Below are 18,579 nucleotides of genomic sequence, written 5' to 3' on the forward strand. Positions count from 1 at the left end.
TAGTTGTTACACCCGGGCTTGAATGAGGCGTTGGAGAGGGTTCAACAGCTGCTTTGGATGTCCCAGCATCAGTTGTGGAGGCTCCAACAGATTCAGAGTTGTTTATCCTGTGTATCAAAACTTGGGTTGGTAAAACAACATTTTAAGCACGTAAAAAGAAACAAAATATTACATTACCCTATTTTTTCCCTTTTTTGGACGAGGTGGTGGAAGTTCTTGTTCTAATTCAGCTTATGTAGCATTACAACCCTTCTCTATATGTCCAAACTGATAACACCTTTTGTGTTGGTATGGTCCTCTTCTTTTCTAGCTCTCCTTTAGCCTTTACTCTTTGTTTCCTTGGTCTCCCAGCAACCCTTTGCAGTGGTGGAGGAATCATTTCAAAACCAAGATTAACCTTTGTCCATTCAGACTTGTCATTCATAGGAGTGATCTGAAATTGGTAAGCCATCTTGAATCTCTCTACATAATAGTAATCATGTACAAAGTCCTCAATATTTAGTTGCCTCACTTTCCCAAATAAGTATATAGCATGAGTGTATGGTTTTCCAGACACCTCCCATTGTCCACAACCACATTCTCTTTTCGTAAGGTCAACTGCATACTTTCAAGTTTTTCCTTCCTTTGTTGTTCCTAAAATTTCAGCTGACATGGGACCACTTTTGTTGATATCATAGTGCAGCCCTCGACTCTTCATGTTCATCTCATGTATCACGCTAGGGAGGATGCGCCCTTGAAGTCTGCTGGCTATCTCTTGCCTTGTGTAGATCTTCTCCATGGTCTTCTCTCTGATCTTATCCATTAGATCAACAACTGGAAGGTCTTTATATTCCTTAATCCAATTATTGAAGCATTCATACATGTTATTGTTAACATAATCAACTTTGCATTCTTTGGAGAATTTAGATCTACTCCATATCAACTTGTGATGGTTGTTTAAAAAGGGAATTGCTTTAGGACATTCGATTCCAATTTTCTCCAACAATGCATCATGCCTTCGAGCTGTACATGCAAAAATTGTATCACTCTACAACGAATATTAGATTATAAGATCTAAAGAAAAAATAATAACTATGAATGTGTCGCCACCATGAAGTTTCTTTGCAAAAATTCTCCAATTGCAGTTTGCATCTGCACACCTTGCCCTGTAGCTCTCTTTGTCACTATGTTCAACCCTAGTATCAAACTCATTTTTTATGGCATATGTCCTCAAGGTCATGATGAACTCGCCCTTGTCTCCAAATGTATCTCTTTTATTAATAACCGGATTCTCTTTGTCATGTGTTGTGAAAGGTGCAACGTAATCATCTATCATAGTAGCCTCATCATCATGAACGCATTCAAAATCGAAGTCTAGAACAGACCTTGCCCTCTTTCTTTTCTGCACCTCTACTTCAATATTTTCTGCTGGCTGTGTATCATTAACTGCAACATCAACTGGTTTGAAGTATCTACACTCTTCATCTACTCCGGTTGGCTCATCCCCATCAGGGTCACACCCAACAGTCATGAAGTGCTCCTTCTCCTCCTCTTCAGGCATTGGTGGCCCTGCTATGGTTTCTCCATATTATGGTACTTCTGCCCATTCAAATCCTTCAAAATCCATCTTCTCCTTAACAACTGGCACTTCATTAGGCATGCCCTCGCAATCCATGTTCACTACAGGAGGCATCTCATTCCCCTTCACACGACTGTCTACTATCATCATAAATTTCACCAATTGAGATGCCCTTAGCAAGCTGCGAAGCTGACCATCTGAAATTAACTTTCATGTCCAATGCATCCCTTTTACAACCCAGAAATTTGCCTGCTGTTTGTTGTCCCCATGTAAAGTGCGTAGCAATATCCTTCTCTAGATTAATGACTGAATACTTTTCTGAATCAACAATCCAGCTTACATCTCTGCCCCTATTGTAGACCTTTTTACCATGTATAGTACTGAAGTATGAGTTCACAGTGACCTCTACTCTACAAGCATTCTTTGGACCAATCCTGTGATATGCAGCCCGAAACACATAGAACACAGGGGAAAAAGTAAGGCCCAATTAAAAAAAATCAGGTCCTCGTTCAGTGCGTTCACATAGCCACGTGCACACAAAAATAGGGAAAAATACCAACAAAATAGATACAAATTGGAAGAATATAGCGTGTGTCCAAGGAGATTACCCTTCTGGAATTTCAGTAGCGTCCATCTTCGCTCAAATCCCCAATCCCTTGTCACAACACTATAGAATCCCCAATACCTAGGGTTCAGACCATGAAAGAAGAGCACAAGAAGAATGGAGAACAAGGAAAAATAGATGGAGAGGGGCGCACCATGGGGATAGGCCTGAGAAGTCGCTGCCGTCGTCGCCGAGGGGAGGAGCGCCGCCGCCGAGGGGACGAGGGGCCGCCGTCGAGGGGAAGAGTGCCGCTGGAGGTCGCGACCAGGTGCGTTCGTGCTTTCCTCAGCAGGCTGGGTGCGTATGGGCCAGCCGGTCAGGAACCCGGACATGTTGGTGCTTTCAAGTTGGATCTGATTTTTTTTCCTCCAGCTAACGTGAAGTTAACGGGAATGCTAAAAGGCTACAACGGAGAAATCTTTCAATGGTATTTTTCTGCAGTTCAATCTTTCAATGGTATTTTTCTAAAGATCGGATCTTTTAATGGTATTGAGCTAATTTTCTCTTGATTGAATCTATTCTATACTGCTGTCGATCACCAACTAAATGGTTGAAACTTGTAATGGTAATAGATGGTTAAGTGTATGCTTTATGCAAAGGCCAGAATAAAACTTATTTCTTCTAAGAAAATGCTAAATTTAATGCTTTAGCCGTGGCAGCAACGTAGGGTATCTGTTGAAGAGGATTTTTGGGATTTAGCTAAAATTTGAACCGAAATATAAATCTGGATCCAATCCACCAATCAAGTAGTCCTTTAGTGTGTAGCATCAATCGGCGTGTTCGCTGGTTTGTTGTGAGAGAAAAACACTGTTGGCTGTTTGAATAAGCCTGGCTGAAACCAACAAGCGAAGAAGGTGAATGCCTGTTTGAAAGCTTTTTACTGCTATGAGAGAGCGAACATACATGGGAAAAAGAAACAAGTATTCTTTGCCAATTTTCATTTACAAATTACAAGTGCTGCAACGCAAGTAGTTTAGACCTCAGACTATCCACCTAAAATCAGCCTCCAACAGATTACCTATACGGACTTATTTTAAGTTAACTAAGAGGCACGATTCAAATATGAGCATCCTCTCTCCTGAAAACCCATTTGCAGAAATGATTCTCTTTTGGGTCTTGTTATTGGAGAAGATGCCAAATAAATATTGAACCCTTTGCCTACCCAAAGGTCAAATGGCTCTTATATTTTGAGTGTTGTTGTTGAAGATAGTCTTAGGGTGTTCCTGTGAGAAAGTCAAAAGTGCAGAATATTTGCTTTCCTTTTTTGTGTGCCATAACCCCCATTTCAAAATTCTTTATCAAACAAGTTATTTTGCAGCACTACAACTGAAATCTTGTGTAATATGGGAACATTCTAAAACTGCCGGGCTGATCATTTTAACATAATGCCGAGCTGGCTGCACCGTGGATACAAGGAAACGAAATCAATATAAATAATGCAGATCAGAATATACCATCTTTTTTATCAACATAGCTTCAGGTAGCTCCAGGGGCGTGCCCTCTTCACAGCAAATGTATTGCTTGTAAGCATGTTCTCTTTCTTGCTACGTGGTTCAACTCTGGGCTATTCCCTCGATGGACATGCTTGCTAGAAACACTGTAACACCATCCTCATAATTACAGGAGTTGTTGATGGATACTACAGTGATAAGAACAACTGGACGTGGCTGAAGGGATCAGGTGCAGGGTCAAAAACCCGTACAACATTCTGTTGTTAAGATGATATATATTCACATGCGAATGATCGTCTCGTGGAGAGGTCAACTCTGAAAATTTTCTGTCAAGGCGCAGAAGTTTGCTTTACGACTTGCTCATACCAGGCTCTGCTTTGAACTCCTCCAATGGGAATGCAACGCCGCATATGTTTTTCCCACAGATTTCTTGATCCCACGGACCGATCAAATGGGATTCGAATTCGGGTTGTGTTCTATCGCGCTCTGAATCCGGTGATAATGCATCTATCCTTGGTTTCTTGGGAGAAGGCTGCATGCTCTCTGGGCAGTCATCTAAGCTTGGAGGCGAATCCGAAAGCTTCTGATCCTCAGAAGCTTTAACTGATCCACCAAGCTTTTGTTGCTCCTCAATGATCATCTGCAAGTATCTCCCTTGTGCTTCAATTCTTAGTTGCAGTTGTCTTTGAACCTGAAAATGTAACTTATTCAGATAAGCAAAAGAGAGTTCGCAAGGAAGATTTAGATTTTTCTTGAAGCTAAAAGAACTCATAAACTACAAGAAATAAACCAAAACAGAAGAACTGCCAACAAGACATTATTGACAACTAAGCATTACTAGAACCATGAGAAGGAACCACCCTTAGGTGTAACTTGACAAATAATAAGTGGATATTAAGAATGGACCAAATGATCAGCTTGTAGAAGTAACCCCCAGCTAAGTAGGATTGTCGCTAAACTAAAATGGTGTAAAAATAAACAGAAATAAATTAGTTATGATCTTTCAATAACAGACCTCGAGTTGTTCATGTAGCCGCTTCTGAACCTCCATTTGCATCTTTAGCGCCTCATTGATTTGCAATCCTCTGAACACATTTCAGAATATTTGTCAACTGTGTAATTCATATGAACCAGGCACCAGCCAGCATACCAGCTATGCTAAAGGACACAACTGAGTAAAGATCACTTACGGTGCAGAATCCGTGTTCGAGAGGGAATCACTCGAATCTTTCTTTTCGTCCTTGGAACCTACATGTGATGCCATCATAACAAAAGGCCAAAATAGCTGTTTAGTTCCTATGTTTGACAGAAGGGAAAGGGACAGGCAGAAGAAAAAACTTGGCCACAACAATATTCACCTTCAGCAGGAGATTCTGGTATATACTTTGCAAGGCGATACTTCTACACAAGCACCAAGTAAAGGAAAATATTAGTTGCAGTGAGACATTTTGAAATCTGTTTCCTTTGAAGGAAATTCTTCACCTGCAAATGGCTCTTCACATGATAAATTGTGATCCCTGGTACACCCATCACAGTGAGAACCCCTTTAGGTGTAGCTCCTGAAGAAATATGATAAGAGCCTTAGATACAAAATACTTGTAGCTGAAATCCCCAAAACATCAAGTACGCTCATGATAACCTGCTAGCTTATCACAAGTCAAGTTTGGATTAATAGAGTCAGACATGTGCCACAAGCAACACTCAAAGCTGTTTCCCATGGACAAGGATTACAGTTCTCAAGGCATAAACATTTTCCAATGTGATTGGATTTAATAACATAGCACACACAGTTATAGAAGCTCATACAAATACTTAAATAGCATGCTCATAGAAATTTCGAAAAGTGTGCAGCAATCCGATCTTAAACATTTGCATAGTCGGTTTAATTGATTTTCCAGTTTGCTACACATATATGACATGTATAATATGAGCAATTAATATACAACACATATAGTTGACTTTTTTCAGAAATGCATCGAGTTCGACCACACTGTCAAATTCTCAACTGAGAACAGAATACTCACTATCTGGTCCACCAAGCTGGGCGATGGCATCCACAAAGCGATTATGAAGATCAGATGTCCATCGTAGGCGTTGTTTCCCACTCCCTACAGGATTAGAAGGGTTGCTTACGTTGGGTCCACCAATAGCTCCAATATTACTTGCATGTTCATTATTCTGAGCCCTCTGTGGTGCAAAGGGCACAGAAAAATTCTTAGCATGGTACATCATGTGAATGCTGCAAGAATTAAAAGGAGATGTCATTCACCCAAGTAAGGCTAAGCACAGTGAGAAAATTAGGATAATTAAGCTATAACCAGATTTCTGACATTTATATCTCATCAAATATATCAAATTGGTGATAAAATGTAAGGGAAAAACACATGAAATCCTTACATAATTCATTGTATTACTTCCTAATTACGGCTACAATACTTTGTTTTAATAGGGAATAAAAAGAGCAGCATCAGCACATTCTAGTGTTACAATTAAATTTAAATCAACATGCTTCAAATCTATCCGAAATAAAATCAACATGCTTCAAATCTAAGGGTTACAGCTACATACAAAACAGTTGCAAGCATAGACATGAAAATAAATATTCCAAATCACCCAAAAAGAAGACTACAAGAGCCAAGGATGCCAAAATGACTAAGCTCCAAATGGCAGACAGACCAAGTTTTTGCAAGAAATAGCTTTCACAACTCAGTATCAACAGTAGAACAGGAAAAACATGGCAGCTGAATCTACAACCTCGACAGAAATTTAACCGAATAATAACAGAATAATTGAGAGCAGCCAGGTGTCTAAAGCTAGAACTAATTTTGGTGGTCCGAAATGCCCAAAGGAGTCTTGAACACCCATCCAAGGCTGGAGCTCATCCAAGCTGTCGCTGAAATGTTCTAAAGCAAAGACGAGCGTCCGAGCACAATCAAGGTGGAAACCAAACTGGATCGGAACGCAATCCCAGGCTCTAAACAAAAAGGCACCACCAGTCCAAACTTCCCAGCATCGAACTGAAGAAAGTCTCCGTATCCGCAGATAAACTCGTAATCCAATAGCAACTAGAGAAATGTAAGGGGCGTGTAACCGGGACCATTCCCGCAGAAACAAGGCTCACCGCAGGACTTCAGAGCAACCAAGCGATTACAACGCGGCATGGCGCGTCCACGCGGAGCCTCATACTAATCCAGACCAAAACTACATCCCCACAAACATACATCAGCAAAGCTATAGCTAAAAGACAATATACCAACGCACAAGACAAGACCCTCCGGCCGGCGCCGCTTGCAGCTCTGCTTATTGCCGGAAACGCAGCGAATTCAGCAGCGAAACCTTGTCTCTCTCTGTTGTTTTTTTGGGCGACGGGAATTCAGCGGTTAACCTCGGCAAGAGAAGGGATGCGGACTCACCGGCGGTCTCGGGAGCGCGCCGGCCCGGGCTGGGGGGCGTGGGGAGGCGGCGTGCTCGTGGGGGCAGGGAATTGAATGCCGCCGCAGGCAGGCCCTGATGCGGATTCCCAATCGGGGTCAAGAAGGGGCGGAGGAGATGGGCGGCAAAGGGAGCGAGGGGAAAGCGGCAGGTGGTGGTGTCCGGCGAAAGCGACGCTGGGAGAGGGAGGGAGGCCTGGGAATTTTGGGTTTTTCTCTCCCTCCCTTAGACGGTCTCCGACGACCACACCTAAAATATCGTTTTATAGCGCCACAGACGAACAGTTTAATATCTATTTTTGTCTTTTTCAACCATAAAATCTTAAAAACAATTATTTTTATAAATAAGTTTTTTAAAAAAAGATACTTAGATTTGATTATGTCTCTTCTGATATCTAAAATAAATTTTCTATATAAATACTCGATTAAAGACTATAAATATTATATTTAAGATTAATTTTAGGTTTGGATTTTGCAGCGGGTCTCTATAGACAGCCTTACCGACAGCCTTACCGCCGGTGGTTAGGGTTTCGCGCGAACCAAACCAAGCCCAGAGAGCGGGAGGAAGAGGACCGAGGGCTAGTTTGGATATCAAAATTTTTGGCAAAACGCTACTGTAACGTTTTCATTGTTATTTGGTAATTAGTGTTCAATCATAGTCTAATTAGGCTTAAAAGATTCGTCTCGTGGATTTCGTCTAAACTATGTAATTAGTTTTATTTTTTATTTATATTTAATGCTTCATACATGCGTCTAAAGATTCGATGTGACGAAAAATCTTGAAAAATTTGACATGCAACTAAACAGGGCCCGAGTCTACTACAGCTGCAGCTGCAGTCGTTTTTTGCGTCAGTAGTGAGCTGGAGAAAGAACTCGCTGACGAAGAGAGCAGCTGGACAAGGGCAGCAGTTCTCTCGTGTTCTTTTCTCGGCGCCGTTCACGCGGCTGGTGCTGGATCGGCTGGCGCTGAACCGGCTGGTAGTGTCTCACGGGGTTACTGTAGCACTTCCAGCCGGTTTCAGCCGGAACAGTGTTTCTCTCACACCACCAGTAGTTATAGTGTTTTGGTTTCTTTTTTTTCAGACAAGCGAACGGAGCCCTCGTGGCCATTTCTGTGTGCTACTCCGCTATTTTATTTACCCCCAAAATCCATGCATTTTTTTTTCTGAACGCACAGTGCAGGTCCGTGTCCGTGTTGCTACACTGCTACAGTACTCCGAACCAATTCACCCTTGTCAAAGTCAGTTCCGACTTCCGAGTACCATGCATTTCCTTTTCTTTAAGCAGGACTTATTTAAATTTAGGGAGAAAAAATTTGAATGTCAAATCGAATGTTATATGAGATGTTCGGATACTAATTAAAAAATAAATCATAGAATTCATTAGTAATCCACGAGGCGAATTTATTAAGACTAACTAATTTGTCATCGGCACATGTATCAGCACCACATTATCAAATCATTGATTAATTAGGTTTAAAATATTCGTCTCGTAAATTAGTCGTAAACTGTATAATTAGTTATTTTTTAATCTATATTTATACTCTATGTATTTGTCAAATATTCGATAGGACAGAGAGTAAACTTTACGGGAAGAAATCTACTCGTACTCTACATTGGAGAGAATCCGGGTGTCATTTCAATTCCAAGTTGCGATGCGATGCGATGCAACTGCTGCGAGCGGCGTGACGTACGGTGAGATTCTCTGGCTAGATCATGATGCTGCCTCGCCGAGGAGATGAAAAGAAACCGGGAACCCAGCCCCATTTCAGTGCGGGCACGGGCAGGAGAATAGATAGAATAGGAGATAGGAGATGCGATGCGATGCGATGCGATCATGACTCGTGAGCGCGCGCTGAAACCGACCGAAAGGCCGGAGCTGAGAACCGGCCTGCTGCAATGTGCAATGCAAGGCTCTCCTGCAAAAGTTGCGGGGGCAGCGAGATCTGAGAAGTATGAGCGACGCAAGACATCCCGGGACAATCATGGCCTCGGACGAAATAAAGGGGAGGGCGGGAGGGTGGCGGGGAAGCCCGTCGACCATCATCGCCTTATCTCCCGGCAAAAGAGGGAGGGCCAAAAACGTCCGGCGGAATCATTGCGAGAAGTGCCTGCCTGCCTGACGAGTGACGAAGCAGCAGCTGCAGCGGCAGCGGCAGCGGCGCAGGGAACAGTTTAACTAACTGTTCCCGTGATCATGTTTAGGTCCTGTTTAGTTTCTAAAAATTTTCACGTCAAGGTGTCACATCGAATCTTGCGGCACATGCATGGAGTATTAAATATAGACGAAAAAAAACTAATTGTATAGTTTGGTTAGAAATCACGAGACGAATGTTTTAAGCCTAATTAGGCCATGATTAGCCATAAGTGCTACAGTAATCAACATGCGCTAATGATGAATTAATTAGGCTTAATTAATTCGTCTCGCAGTTTTCAGACGAGCTATGTAATTAATTTTTTTATTAGTATCCGAAAACCCTTTCCAACATCCTCGAAACATCTTATGTAACATCAAAAATTTTCATTTCGCGAACTAACCACACCCTTAGCAAAAACGGATCGTTTTTTAGCAGTGAGCGAGCGGGAGGGAGAGTGTCACTGCAGCTGCGATGCGTCCCGTGTAAGTGTAGGGGCCAGGGCACCCGGGCCGAGGATGGGTGCTGGATACTATACTTGGCCATGCAGCCCGAGGCCCGGTAGCCCGGCCCACGGCCCGCTAATTTGACCCGACACGAGTCCGGCCCGGCACGAGGGTCTCTGGGCCCGGGCTGGCCCGGCACGCAGCTACAGGTCGTGCCTGGGCCGTTGCGCAAGCCCGCGGGCTGGCCCGGCCCGGCACGGTAATAAGCCGTCGGCCCGAGGTCGGCCCGGCAGCAGCTCCCGGCTCCCGCGCGGCCTGCTAGCGGCCCAGCGGCCAAGGCCAACGGCGCTTTGGCCTCCTGGCCTCCCCCTGCCATATAAGCGCGAGGCAGGCAGGCAGCCGGCACCCGCGCCCCTCACAAACCCTAAACCTAAATCACTCGATTGACTCTTCTCCTCTCCTGCTCTCCACTCTCCAGTCCACTGCGCCGCAGCCGCCGCTCGCACTCTCGCCTCGCCGTATGACCGTATACACTGTGCCGTCGTCGACCCCGACTCCGGTGACCTCGAACCGCCGCTGCCGGCGTGCTCCTCACCCTCTCTACCTCTCCCTTCTCCATCTACCTTTCTCCCCTCTAGATCTCGGTGATTATGTGAGTTTGTTGACCCCGTTTGTCCCTCCTCCGCCGCTCGCCGTCCTTGCTTACCTTGTGTCGTCTTCTCTGACCGCGGGGCCGTCGTCGTCTTCTTCTCCGGCACCGGGCTCCGGTTGCGAAGGTAAGCACCTAACCCTAACCCTAACCGGCTAACCCTAATCCCCATCTTTCTTCTTTTTTTATGAGATCTCTAACTGAACTATTCCTTCCTCCTTCGCAGGTCGGTAGCCGATGCTTCAAGCTCTAGCTGCGGCATAGAGCGAGGAGCAAGGCGGCCACCCGCACCGTTGAGGTACGGTGCTGGAGAGGCGGCCATGGCTGAAGACGATGGCGAGCTTCCGCCTGGCATGGCCCCTGAGGGCGAGAACGACAACGACATCCGTGATGACGCTGCTGCGTTGTTCGGTGTCGATCTCGGAGACGGCGACGGTGGTGAAGGGGCGACGGCGTCTGCGAACCCGGTCGGCTCCAACTCCAACGGCTCTGTTCCATCTGTTGCTGCTGCTGGTAATGGTAAGGTTGGTAAGCGTAAATCTCCTGTCTGGGATGATTTTGAAGAGATATTTGAGACTGTGAATGGAGTACAGATTTGCACTAAAGCTAAATGTAAAATGTGTAAGTCAACTTTGTCTGCTAGATCTAGTGCTGGCACTGGTCACTTGAAGAGGCACCAGAACTCTTGTAGGCAGAAAACTGATCAACGTGATAGGGTTCAATCTAGGCTATCTTACAATCCTGATGGTTCTGTGCATAACTGGGATTATAAACCTGAGGTAGCTAGAACTGAACTCTGCAGATTGATTGCTAGGCTTGATTTGCCTTTGGGTATTGGTGATACAGATGCATTTGAGTACATTCAACGTGCTCATAACCCTAGGTTTCGTAGGGTGTCTAGACAGTCCACCACTAGAGACCTTCGTGCTCTATTTACTAAACGTCGTAATATGCTTAAGAATCATGTTTTGTCTGGTGCATCATCTGTTGCTTTGACATCTGACATATGGTCTGGAAATGCTAAGGAAGACTACATTAGTGTAGTTGCTCATTATGTGAGTGCAGATTGGGAGCTAAAAAAAAGGTAATTGGCCTCAGGTTGATTGAGGTGAAGCACACTGGTGAGACTATTTCTGAAAAAATTGCTTGTGTGGTTCAGGAATTTGGTATGATTGACAAGATTTATTCTGTTACTCTAGATAATGCTTCCTCCAATGCTAAGGCAATGGAGACTTTGACACCCATGTTTGCATGTTATTTAGGTTCTGATCCAACACCTACTTCATCAGATCCTAATAAGCGTAAATATAATCTTATGCATCAGCGTTGTGCTTGCCATATCATTAATTTAATTGTGAAATCTGGTTTAAAGAGATTTAAAACTTACACAGAGGATTTTAGAACTGCTATTAACTTCTTAAATTCATCTAATCACAGAATTGCCATGTTTAAGAATTATTGCAATGCTCAGGGTGTTAGACCTATAAAGTTTGGTTTAGATATGGATGTGAGATGGAATGCTACATACCTTATGCTTAAACACTTGCTACCTTACAAGGAGGTTTTTTCTGTGTTCATTAATGCAAATTTTGGCTGCACATTGTTGACTCCAAGACATTGGCTCATTGCTGCCAAGATATTGGAGTTCCTGGAATTATTTTATGAATCAACATGTGTTCTATCTGGTGTTTACTATCCAACTAGTCCACTAATTCTGCACTATATGCTTGACATTGCTCATCATTTGCATGAAAGTGAAAAAGATCAAAATCTAATGGCTGTTGTCTATCCTATGAAGCTTAAATATCTTAAGTATTGGGAAAATATACCTCTGTTATATTCTATTGCTTTCATTCTTGATCCTAGAGCTAAGTTGAGAGGTTTGTTTAATGTGCTGGTAATACTTAAAGAGAACATTGGTGTTGATTACAATAAATATTATGCTGATGTTAAAACTGAAATTTATAAGTTATTTGCCAAGTATGACAGCAAGTATGGTTCTACAAGATCTCAAAGGCCTGTACATCCTGCAGTCAACTTAGGTAAGAGGAAACAAGCATGGGGAAGGATCTTTGGCGGCCCTGGATCATCAGCTGTTGTTGGTCATCCTCCCCCTGCCTCTGTCTCCACTTCAACTCAATCTGCTGCCTCTGTTGCTTGTGAGCTCACAACTTATCTGGATAGTGACAATGTCACTGCATATGAGGATGATTTTGATTTGCTTCTCTGGTGGCGTGACCACAAACTAACCTATCCTGTTCTTTCTATAATGGCAAGAGATATTATGGCTGTTCCTGTTTCTACTGTCTCTTCAGAATCATGTTTCAGTTTAACAGGAAGGATTATTGAGGAGCGGCGCCGAAGACTTCTACCTGAACATGTGGAGATGCTTGCTTGCATCAAGGACTGGGAGCTGGGTGATAGAAGACTTCAACATTCTACTGACAACCAAGAGCTGGCAGAGTCCTTTGAGAATCTGTATCTTGATGTTCCTGAAGATGGATCTGGGCCTCCTTCTGCTAGCACATCTGCAAGTGCTTCTGTTGCTTCTGCTTCTGCTGCTACCTGAGAGCTGAGAGTTGAGAGTTCAGTTTGAGAGAGTTGAGATTGAGACCTGTGAGGCTTGAGAGTTGAGACATAATGCTTGTATCTGGTATTTGTATTGTGAACATTTGAACATTATAAGAGCTGTGCTGCACTTTTTTTCTCTTTTTGGGGTTTCTCACAAGGGTGAGTTTTATCCAAAAAGATTTTTAATGAGGCAGCATTGCACACAGCTCATTTCTATCTTTAAATCTCTGTCTTTTGTTGTGTTTGAGTCTTGCTGTTAAGTTGTTAAATAGTTAAGTTGTTTTTGTGATTCTGTGAATGACTTGTCAAAATTATGAATGTGCTGTTGATTAAGAATCTGATGAGTGGTTTTCTACAATTCGGGTTGTGGGCTGGCACGGCCCGCAAGTTTTGGCCGAGCTGTGCGGGCGGCACGGCCCGAATTTCAGCCCGAGGGGCCGTGCTTGGGCTGTCAACGGGGCACGAGGCCCGGTAAGGCACGGCACGGGGGGGCACGGCGTGCCGTGCTGGCCCGACACCAGCGGGCCGTGCCTGGCCCGTGCCCGGGCCGTGCCGAGCCGGGCCGGCCCGATGGCCATATATACTGGAGACTGGAGAGGCTGGGAGAGCCGGTGGACCTGTGGTGGTGTGCAGGTGTGGCAGCGGGCTTGCGGCCTGCGGGCGGAGGGAGGGACCCGGACGTGGATTCGACCGGTCGGGACGGCGACGTTAGAAAAGCGTCGTGGAAAGCCGTCTCCGGCGTGGCTACCTTGGACGTACGCATATGGCCTATTGCACTGGGAGCCCGATCGAGCACTCGTCTGTCCCTTTCTTCTGTACAGGCCGGAGCGCGGCATGCGCTCCAGCTCCACGTCGAGGACGAGGTCCTCGGAGCGGAGCTACGGTCGGATCCACCGAGAGCGCGCCCGAGGCGAGAACAAAACAAGAGTGGACGACCGCAGATAAGCCAAAGCTAGCCCACTTCTGTGCTGGATGGGAACTGCTTGCTTAAACAAAAGCGCGGCCGGGGCCGGGCGCGCGGACGGGACAACGGAAGGTGCAGTGGCGGCGGCTGGCGGGTTTCGTTGCTTCCGCTGTCGGCTCCAAGCTTGCACGCAAATACGCAAGCAGATCCAAGGCCGATCGCCCCGGCGTTTGTCCGCTGCGAAACGGGCGCTGGATCGCGCTCCGAAGAGCATCGTTCTATGCGGGTGGACGGACAACAACGGACGGAGGCCTTGTTCTTGGTCCTTTGTCTTCGAGGCTCCACCGCGATCGGGTGCACAAAATAAAGACGTGCGCGCCATCGCCAGTGCCAGGCAAATGTTGAGGAGAGGCAGGCAGCCGTCAGAGACGCAACATACTGTAGGTACGACCGGCCCCTAGTAGACGAAGGAGGCGTTGAAACTGGGGCGATGTGGGGCGTGCGTGCGTTGTCTTGTCACTTGTCAACTGTCCGGTCAGCAGTGGCCCTGTGACCAAAGGCCATGCCCGTACGTCTTCCGTCTATAGCCCTTCGCCCATGCCTCGTTGGTCAGAGCCGCATCTAGGCTTTGTTTAGATGTCATCTAAATTCTAAGTTTTTTCACTCTCTCTTCACTACATCAATTTTTAGCTGCTTGCATAGAGTATTAAATGTAGGTAAAAAAAAACTAATTACACAGTTTAGTTGGAAATCACGAGATAAATCTTTTGAGCCTAGTTGGTCCACGATTGGACAATATTTGCCAAATAAGACGAAAATAATACTATTCATCGGGTTCAAAAAAATTTGCAAAGCTACTCCATCCAAAAACAAGTGATCCTGTATACAGCAGCGAATTCAGCGTATGGCCGAGTGACGACAGATGAGCATGCGCTGAACCTTCAACTCCATATGGGCACGCGGCGCCAGGGTCAAAAGCAAGCAGCTGCAAGCCCGCGCACGGCGCATCAAACATTGGACGTACGCGCGCGTCACAGAACTACGTACTCCACAACTGTATGCACGAGTCCACGAACCACAAAACCAAAATTCTCATTATTGCTCGGCTCTCCTCGGATTCCTCCCTTTTCTTCTTCTCGGGAGAAGGAGACCAGAAGCCAGGAGGAACCCCCCTCCGTTCCTCGAATCAAGCCCAACTGACCGCGGGATCTTGCACTGGTCTGGTGGTCGAGTTCCAATTTCCAAAGGATAGCCACCAGCTGCCAGAACCAGCCCAGGAACCTGGAACCCCAAAACCTACCTAGTCCGATCCGCTCGGGGGCGGATGGCAAGCAAACCGCCGTCCGCGCAAGCGCACGGGCCGCTCTGCCGGTCCGCCGCCCCGGCCAGTGGCCCCAGTCCGCCCACGCCCCGACACGGGCGACGGCGGCGCGCAGGCGCACCGCGCACCACGGCCGTGCACGATGAGCCAGCAACGGGCCACCACGTGCCGCGCGGCCGAATTGGTGGTGGGCTGGTGGGTATCCGCCAAGAAGCTGCGGACTGGCGCCTGCGAGCCCATGTTTTTTTTTAAAGAAAAGCTATATTTTGCGTGTGTGATTCTTTGCTTTGGCTCACACGAATTTTGTGGCTGTCGGACCTGGCTCTGGCGCGATCTCTGCCCTTCTTCGTCCCCTCAGCCGTTTGCGTTTTGCTCTCTGGCCGGTCTGGCCCACTTGTTAGCTCATTTTTTTAGCAAAATTCATCGTCGGTCCCCTGAACTTAGTCGACGGTGTTATCTAGTTTTCTGAACTTCTAAAATGATATATGTAGGTCTCTAAACTTGGTAGACAGTATCATCCAGGTCTCTAAACTTTCAAGGTGATCACCGCATGTCCCTAAATTTGGCTGGCGCTGTCATCCTAGTCCCTGAACTTTCAAGGTGATCACCGCAGGTCTCTAAACTTGGCAAGCGCTGTCATCCCTATCTAAATGTAATAATATTAAAACTTTTCTCTGGGCCTCTTTGGTATGGCTCTCAGAGGCTCCGGCTCCGTCTACTATAATCACTGTAGCAGCGTTGTAGCCCGGAGCAGGAGGAGCTCCAAAGCGTGGCTTCTCCTGCTCCTCTCCCCAGCTCATTTTTTTCTCGATTTCCGAAACAGCTCTTTGCTACAGTGTCCTACAGTGTATCTACAGCGCCACGAGTTGAGGAGCCAAACAAGCCCTCCATTAAAAGTTACTTCTAATTTTAATATTATTTTAAAAGTTTTAATAGTAGTATTATAAAAGTAATTTTTCTTTGTTATTAATACGATAACATTATTATTAAATTTTTTAAAACTATAATACGATTATTAAAAGTTCTAATATTATAATACTACTAGTAAAAGTAGTATAGAATAGTATTATAGTATTAACAACAGAGAAAAGTTACTTTTATAATGCTACTATTAAAACTTTTAAAATAATACCAAAATTAGAAGTAACTTTAAATAGAGAAAACTTTTAATACTATAGGAATTTTAATATTATTTTAATACTATTAATGATACATAAATATTAAATTAATTTTAGTATTTTTCTATTTTAGTTTAAACCTAATATATTTTCTGTTGCAAATTATTTTAATATATTAATTTATTTTTGTTGAAGTAAATTATTTTATATAATTTATATGTTCATGATAAATATTATATAAATAATGATTGATTAATTGAGGATCCATGTCTAACGTACAGTCATCGTGCCACACCAACTTATAGACAGGGATGACATTGCTTGCCAAGTTTAGAGACGTGCGGTGATCATCTTGAAAGTTCAGGGACTGGGATGACATTGCCGGGCAAGTTTAGGGACCTGCGGTGATCACCTTGAAAGTTTAGGGACCTGGATGACACTGCCTGCCAAGTTTAGGGACCCAAAGATATTACTTTCGAAATTCAGGGACCTGGATGACACCACCGGCCAAGTTCAGGGACCGACGGTGAATTTTCCTCTTTTTTTAAAAAAAGGGTTGGATCAAAGTAAAAGTACCTCTACATCCAGCCCCCAACAGGGCACTCCTGAAGAAAAGAAAAATTACATCCAAGTCTTGTAGAGGACCACCTAGTGGCCTTTGCCGTTGCTGTCGTCGGCCATTATTGTCGCAGCTCGGTCATTCTCCACCTCCCGCAATGAAGAAGATCCAAGATGAAGCTAATGGCCGATTTTTGGATCAACAAAGAATCTTCAAATTTTAAAGAGCCCATGAGTAGCATGTCAAAGACGTACTGTTAAGTCATTGAACGCACCGACGTATGACAAACTACCGTCTCCTCGTCGTCGCAAGAATCTGACGCAAAATGCCTCACCGGCCAACTCTAGACGGCGAACAACAAACCCACATGGGGAACAGAAAACACCAACCCTTACACACGAGAAGGTGGACAACTAACCTCACAAGGATGTTCCTGGCATATGCTTGACCACCAGAACCACCTTTGAGGGATGAAACACTACTTTCACCGCCGGAGATGTTGGGCAGATCCTCGCCAAAGCACGTGCCAGCGCCAAATCCGCCTTCATCACCACCAGAGATGAAGCAGAGGAAGCAAAAGAACCTACACAACAACACCGCTGCCATGGGTAACAGGAACCTTGTTCTACCTAATACAAGCCTAATCGAGTAGAATATATACACCGGTCATCTAAATCGAGGTTCCCCCCATCCTCCAGCACTAAAGAGGCTGCCGGAAGCCAGGGGGAACCACTGAGATCGACGCCGGGATAGAAGTCGCCCTTGGTTCGCTCTTCTAAACTATAGCGAAGGGAAAGCGAGTCGAGAGAGTTCGTCAGGAACCCAAAAAACATAGTTGGTCCAACATTTGGTCCATCAACCTGCACGGGCTCGTCTACAAAAGGCTGGCCCGTCAGAGAGCCTATACAAACTAGGAACTACAAACTATAACCAAGAAAACACCTTGGACCCTAGCACGGATAGGAAGCCCTTGGCGAGTTATTTGACTTGGCATGACCACATGAACATCACTGGGTCTTAGATTAGGATACCTAAAATTCCCCTCTCCTCGATTTTTATGTGGTCTTCTACATTTTGTAGTTGGCTATTATTGCATCTTGCATAAGTGATAGGAATAGAGTGCTTTAATTCTGAGCTTCGTCGTACCTTGATTTTACTCCGTCCTCCACCACTATACAGGGATGAGTGTGGATGGATATTTGTGGATATCTACATCTGTGTGACTGTGTTGAGTGAGATTCCAAAATAGAGAAGATTAGAACACCTAGATTCGAGAAGAACACCGTCTTGGGATTACATTCATTATATTGTTTGAAAGCCCTAGTTTGGTTTTAGATAATTGATGAAACCTATGCACTAACCTTTATCATGAGATGTGATATGAGCTAGGTTGGTGCAATCCAAGTATGAAGCATGGTGGCACTCAATTAGTGATGATGATCACATGAAATAATGAAGATGGCCACATGTGATGATGATCAAGTGCTCTACTTGGAAAAGAAGAAAGAGAAAAACAAAACCCTATGGAGATCAAGACAAAGGTATAAATAGAGATTTTGTTTTGGTGATCAAGACACTTTGGAGAGTGTGATCACATTTAGTATAGATGGCCGTACTATTAAGAGGGGTTCTTAACTAGACAATTCTGTCATCTAGTGCCACTAGGTGTTGGACTTCATGCATTGCATTTAGGCCTAGTGCACATCGGAGAGCAAGTGAAAATATTTATCGAAAATGTTTTGAGAAATGTTAACTTGGCTCTAACATGTTTTGAGAAAAAAACTTTGAGGGTTAGCAATGCTTGGAAAAGAGTGTTAGACTGCTTATGGATCG

The 18,579-nt window shown here is 44.8% G+C and overlaps 2 protein-coding genes across 4 annotated transcripts; one reads left to right on the plus strand and one right to left on the minus strand.

Annotated features, from left to right (window-relative positions):
• Positions 1–3,592: 3,592 nt before the first annotated feature.
• Positions 3,593–7,254, minus strand: LOC136512532 (myb family transcription factor PHL7-like). Of its 3 annotated transcripts, none has more exons than XM_066506495.1 (7): positions 7,027–7,254; positions 5,638–5,852; positions 5,096–5,172; positions 4,972–5,014; positions 4,804–4,861; positions 4,629–4,698; positions 3,593–4,304 (listed from the first exon to the last, which is right to left on the minus strand). In XM_066506495.1, exons 2-7 carry the CDS (start codon positions 5,843–5,845, stop codon positions 3,963–3,965), a joined length of 798 nt encoding a protein of 265 aa, XP_066362592.1. In that variant the 5' UTR covers positions 5,846–5,852; positions 7,027–7,254; the 3' UTR covers positions 3,593–3,962. The 3 variants fall into 3 exon arrangements, with proteins under 3 accessions (XP_066362592.1, XP_066362593.1, XP_066362594.1); XM_066506496.1 differs by lacking the exon at positions 7,027–7,254 and adding an exon at positions 6,867–7,017; XM_066506497.1 differs by lacking the exon at positions 7,027–7,254 and adding an exon at positions 6,875–7,000.
• Positions 7,255–10,593: 3,339 nt separating this feature from the next.
• LOC136511072 (zinc finger BED domain-containing protein RICESLEEPER 2-like) lies at positions 10,594–12,842 on the plus strand. The gene is made up of 3 exons (XM_066505295.1): positions 10,594–11,328; positions 11,433–11,574; positions 11,665–12,842. The coding sequence occupies exons 1-3, from the start codon at positions 10,594–10,596 to the stop codon at positions 12,840–12,842; spliced, it is 2,055 nt and encodes a 684-aa protein (XP_066361392.1).
• Positions 12,843–18,579: the final 5,737 nt, after the last annotated feature.

This window comes from Miscanthus floridulus, chromosome 16 (genome assembly GCF_019320115.1).
Source record: "Miscanthus floridulus cultivar M001 chromosome 16, ASM1932011v1, whole genome shotgun sequence".
NCBI lineage: Eukaryota > Viridiplantae > Streptophyta > Magnoliopsida > Poales > Poaceae > Miscanthus > Miscanthus floridulus.